Source organism: Aplysia californica, unplaced genomic scaffold (assembly GCF_000002075.1).
Source record: "Aplysia californica isolate F4 #8 unplaced genomic scaffold, AplCal3.0 scaffold00167, whole genome shotgun sequence".
Classification (NCBI taxonomy): Eukaryota; Metazoa; Mollusca; class Gastropoda; order Aplysiida; family Aplysiidae; genus Aplysia; species Aplysia californica.
The window spans coordinates 811257-815187 of NW_004797437.1; the positions used below are offsets into that span (position 1 = coordinate 811257).

At 39.1% G+C, this 3931-nt stretch overlaps 1 protein-coding gene and 1 non-coding gene across 4 annotated transcripts in view; one reads left to right on the forward strand and one right to left on the reverse strand.

Moving 5' to 3' along the window:
* The window catches only part of LOC101854793, a 14219-nt gene extending 12815 nt beyond the window's left edge, over nt 1-1404 (reverse strand). The window contains exon 1 of the transcript XR_004858524.1: nt 1330-1404. This is a non-coding gene — a transcript (uncharacterized LOC101854793). The remainder of the gene's footprint in view (nt 1-1329) is intronic.
* Nucleotides 1405-2090: 686 nt separating this feature from the next.
* The window catches only part of LOC101854949 (kinesin-like protein KIF23), a 35942-nt gene continuing 34101 nt past the window's right edge, over nt 2091-3931 (forward strand). For all 3 annotated transcript variants that reach the window (XM_005097913.3, XM_035969664.1, XM_005097914.3), the window contains exon 1: nt 2091-2224. In XM_005097913.3, coding sequence (XP_005097970.1) covers nt 2214-2224 — 11 coding nt within the window. In that variant the 5' untranslated portion in view covers nt 2091-2213. The remainder of the gene's footprint in view (nt 2225-3931) is intronic.

Consider the following 3931-nt stretch of genomic DNA (forward strand, 5'->3'; position numbering starts at 1 on the left):
CAGACAGACAGACAGACAGACAGACAGACAGACAGACAGACAGACAGACAGACAGGCAGACAGACAGACAGACAGACAGACAGACAGACAGAGATTGAGGGAAAAAGTGGTAATAACACAGACCGACAGACGGACAAACAGACGGACAGACAGAAGGAAATCGGAAAAAAAGACAGACAGACAGACAGACAGACAGACAGACAGACAGACAGACAGACAGACAGACAGAGTGTACTAAAGGAGAAATATCGAGATCGAAAGCACTTATTAGGAAACCTTGTGACATGACAGACATGAAGGCTTGGTCGGCCAGACATAGATCTCTGTGCTCGTCATCAGAGAATATGATGACGGGACGACTTCAAAAGACTGCTCATCTAATTTCTTGACGAACTTGTGGTCCTCCAATCTCATTTTAAAGTACGCTTGTATTAAATCGGCGAGTTTGGGGAGGGAAAAGGGGGGAGGGGGTAATATTATGTGACAGCTATTTCCTTGTGGTGTTTTTTTAATTGTATAAAAACAAATTTGTCTCTTATGTGGTTGACTGGATACTGGACTTTGAGAGAAGGACTGATTCCTGAACTTAAAGCGTTATCCCTGATCCTTTCTTGTTTTTGTTTTTGTTTTGGGTTAGATTTTTATTTAGGGGGGGGGGCTGTCGTTTCGTTGTTGTTAATGTTGTTGTCGCTATTGCTGTTGTTTGTTTGTTTATTTGTTTGTTTATTTGGGTTCTTTTGTTTTCATGGAGGGTGTATTAAGAAAAACCGCAGCCTTTAATTTTATTAGTTTTAAAAATTGTTCTAAAAAAGGAGAAATTTGTTGTACTCCAAAACCTATTACGTATTACGTAGATGTTGATTGAACACAAGGACATACACACTCACACACACACACACACACACACTCTCTCTCTCTCTCTCTCTCTCTCTCTCTCTCTTTCTCACATACACACACACACACACGCAATGCGCTGAAAGCACTGAATTCCATGAAGCCGACGGAAACAATTGTTAGCGAAACATTTGTTCAACTTTCAGCAGAGACCTTATATGACGTTCTTTCTTTCAACCTCGAACATTTCACATAACTATAACATTTCTGTTACATTTTCCGATACAACATCGGCACGGTTCTTGTGGTTGGTTTATTTGTGCGATTAATGCTTTCCAACACGGCATTTTCTTTTGTGAAAATACGTATCGGTCGTGTATCTAATCGACATTTAGCATAGATTTGAACCAATTGAATTAAAATGAGATGCGATTATAAATAATATGATTATTATTATGTTCAGTCAGTGTCAGTTCTAAAGATATCTAGATCTACCTCTGCCTCTCTTTCTTTTTACTTTTTCCAGCGATAGCAAGACAATGCCCAGGACGTGTGTGTTGTATAGGAACTGAATATTGAATATCTCCTAGCTTTGATAAACAAAAAACAACGACAAAAGCAACAACAACAAAACAAGCAAACAAACACCCTAACAAAACAAAGAAAACATCAACAACCAAAAACAAACAAAACAAAACCAAATAAAAAAACTCGACTGCCCCGTAGGGGCCAACCTTCAGAATTTGATTTTTTTTTCTCCTTTCATGAACTTCTCAACATTGTCTTAAGTGCCTCTAGTCTATTTTTATATCTTTAGCATTATTGGCCAACGGGGCGGCCCAGCTTTCGTAGTAGTGGTCCTAGAACTTTTTATCTCGCCTTTTTATTTTAAAAAAATATTTTGTGAATTGTAACACTGTAGAGATCCGGTGACACCAATCAGCTTCTTTTAACCTTTTAAATCCTTATTCATTGTATTCTCCCCCAGTTAATCGTATAGCAGCTATCTAGTCCTCTGATATCTAGATCTAGATCCCAGTGCAACATTTGTAATAATTCTTAAACTGTTTGCATTTATTTCTCGCTCTTTCAGAATTTAAAATAATTTAAAGATTGTGCACCGCGAAAACGGAGAGAAGGATAGATCTCTAGATTTACTTAGATCTAATGAATAACGAAAAGCACGAAGGACGAAGGCTTTACTGATTGGTTCGATTATGCTCGAAATTCAAAAACAGGAAGTAGCAATTTTTTCTGTTTCATGAACGTTTGACAAAGTGTTTACTGGATGTGCCGAAAGAGAACGAATACAAAAAGCCTGTACTTAACAATACAAAATCAAATGATTGTGTGAAAAGCGTGGACCTGATTCAACAAAAATGAAACCTCAGTAAGTAAACTAGACTCTAGACTAGAGCTAGAAATCTAGATTTCGTGTATCATCGACTCCGATCACCTCGCCCATCGGCGGCATCGGGCTGAAACTGAAGTGTCTGAAGAATCTAAGGCTCTTTGAAATGCCGTGTAGCCTATTAGATCTAGATCTATTTTTCTCTCTGCTCGCCTCGCCTCACTTGTTGAGATCCCACTCCCACCTGACTAAACATTAAACTCATAAAAGCCAAAGAAGCACTGATAAAATGGGACAAGAAAAATCAGTTGAAGCAATTAAAGCGGGTGTTGATGCTTTTTTCGGGAGGAAGTTCGTAATCATAATCGAGCCAGTCAAGAGCGACCAAGGTCCAATGTCTGATGAAACAAAACTAGAATCTAGATCTAGATATATCTAGATCTAGATCTAGAATAGAGAGGGTTAGGCTGTAGAATAGAGGGTTAGGATTTGGGGTTGGGTTTGGGTAAAAGGGTTAGGTGTTTGTTGGAGTGGTGGCTCGTTACAGAAGTCCTTCCTTTTTATTCTTGAAATGAATCTTCTAACAAGACTTTCTTTGTCCTAGATCTAGAGATATCTAGATCTAGTTGGCAAGCAATTGTTTTTCATTCAATTTCAACCCTTTAAATATTCAAAATTTGTTGGTTGAATCAAGATAAGAAATCTAGATCAAGGCTAGATCAGGGTTTGGGGTAGGCCTAGTCTAGATCTAAATCTAGAGGTCCCTCACCTACTTTATTGGAAGATAGAGATAGCATTTTATTGTGACTGAGTGACGCTGTGGACAACTAACACAGCGTTAATAGCAACAGAGTGGCTCTGTGACAATTAATGCCGCGTTAATTGCGACAGAGTGAGTCTGTGACCCCCCAAAAAAGGAAGTGGTGGCTATTCTCTCCAGGGGTGAGAACACCGTTACCCTGTGTCTGTCTTTCTACTTTCTATTCTCTCACCCCCCCCCCCCCTCAGACACACAGAACAGGACAGAGAATTTAGCTTTTATAAAAAGTTGTACAGACCTAGATCTAGATCAGTTTCAGGTTTAGTTTTATCCAAGTGACTATTTCTCAGAACGTTCAGGAAAATAAACTTGAACTCTATTTCTCCGAATGGTTTCCGTTTTCGAGATTTTTTTATTTGCGAAATTTAGGCATCATCTTTCATTCTGCCGTTCTGCGAGGACTGGGAAGAAGCATTTTTTTGCATCAAATTCAATTGCTAGAGCGAGAGATTTTTGAAGGGAGTGTATACAGACCCGGTAACCGGGAACAAAGTCATGAAATATAGAGACCTGGTAGGGGAATTTTTTTGTGAATTCAGTGCCCTGTTGACTGTTGGCTCAGGGTAGACCTAGGTTCTTCTAGATCTATGGCCTAGGTCTAGATCTCGACGGACAGACTTTTATATAAACCATTTTAATCTAGTTTCGAGGCCTAGATCTAAATGAAGATTGCGGATGTCTTCGATGAACGATCATTTTTACTTCATTTTGGAGTTGGAGGAATCAATAAAGATAATTTGAAGTTGAAGAAAAGAACAATGTCATGATTTCAATCAAGCAGTCACCTTCTATATTTCTCTATATCTCTCCATCTCTCTCCCTTCTTTTTTTCTGCCTCTCTCTCTCTCTCTCTCTCTCTCTCTCTCTCTCTCTCTCTCTCTCTCTCTCTCTCTCTCTCTCTCTCTCTCTCTCTCTCTCTCTCTCTC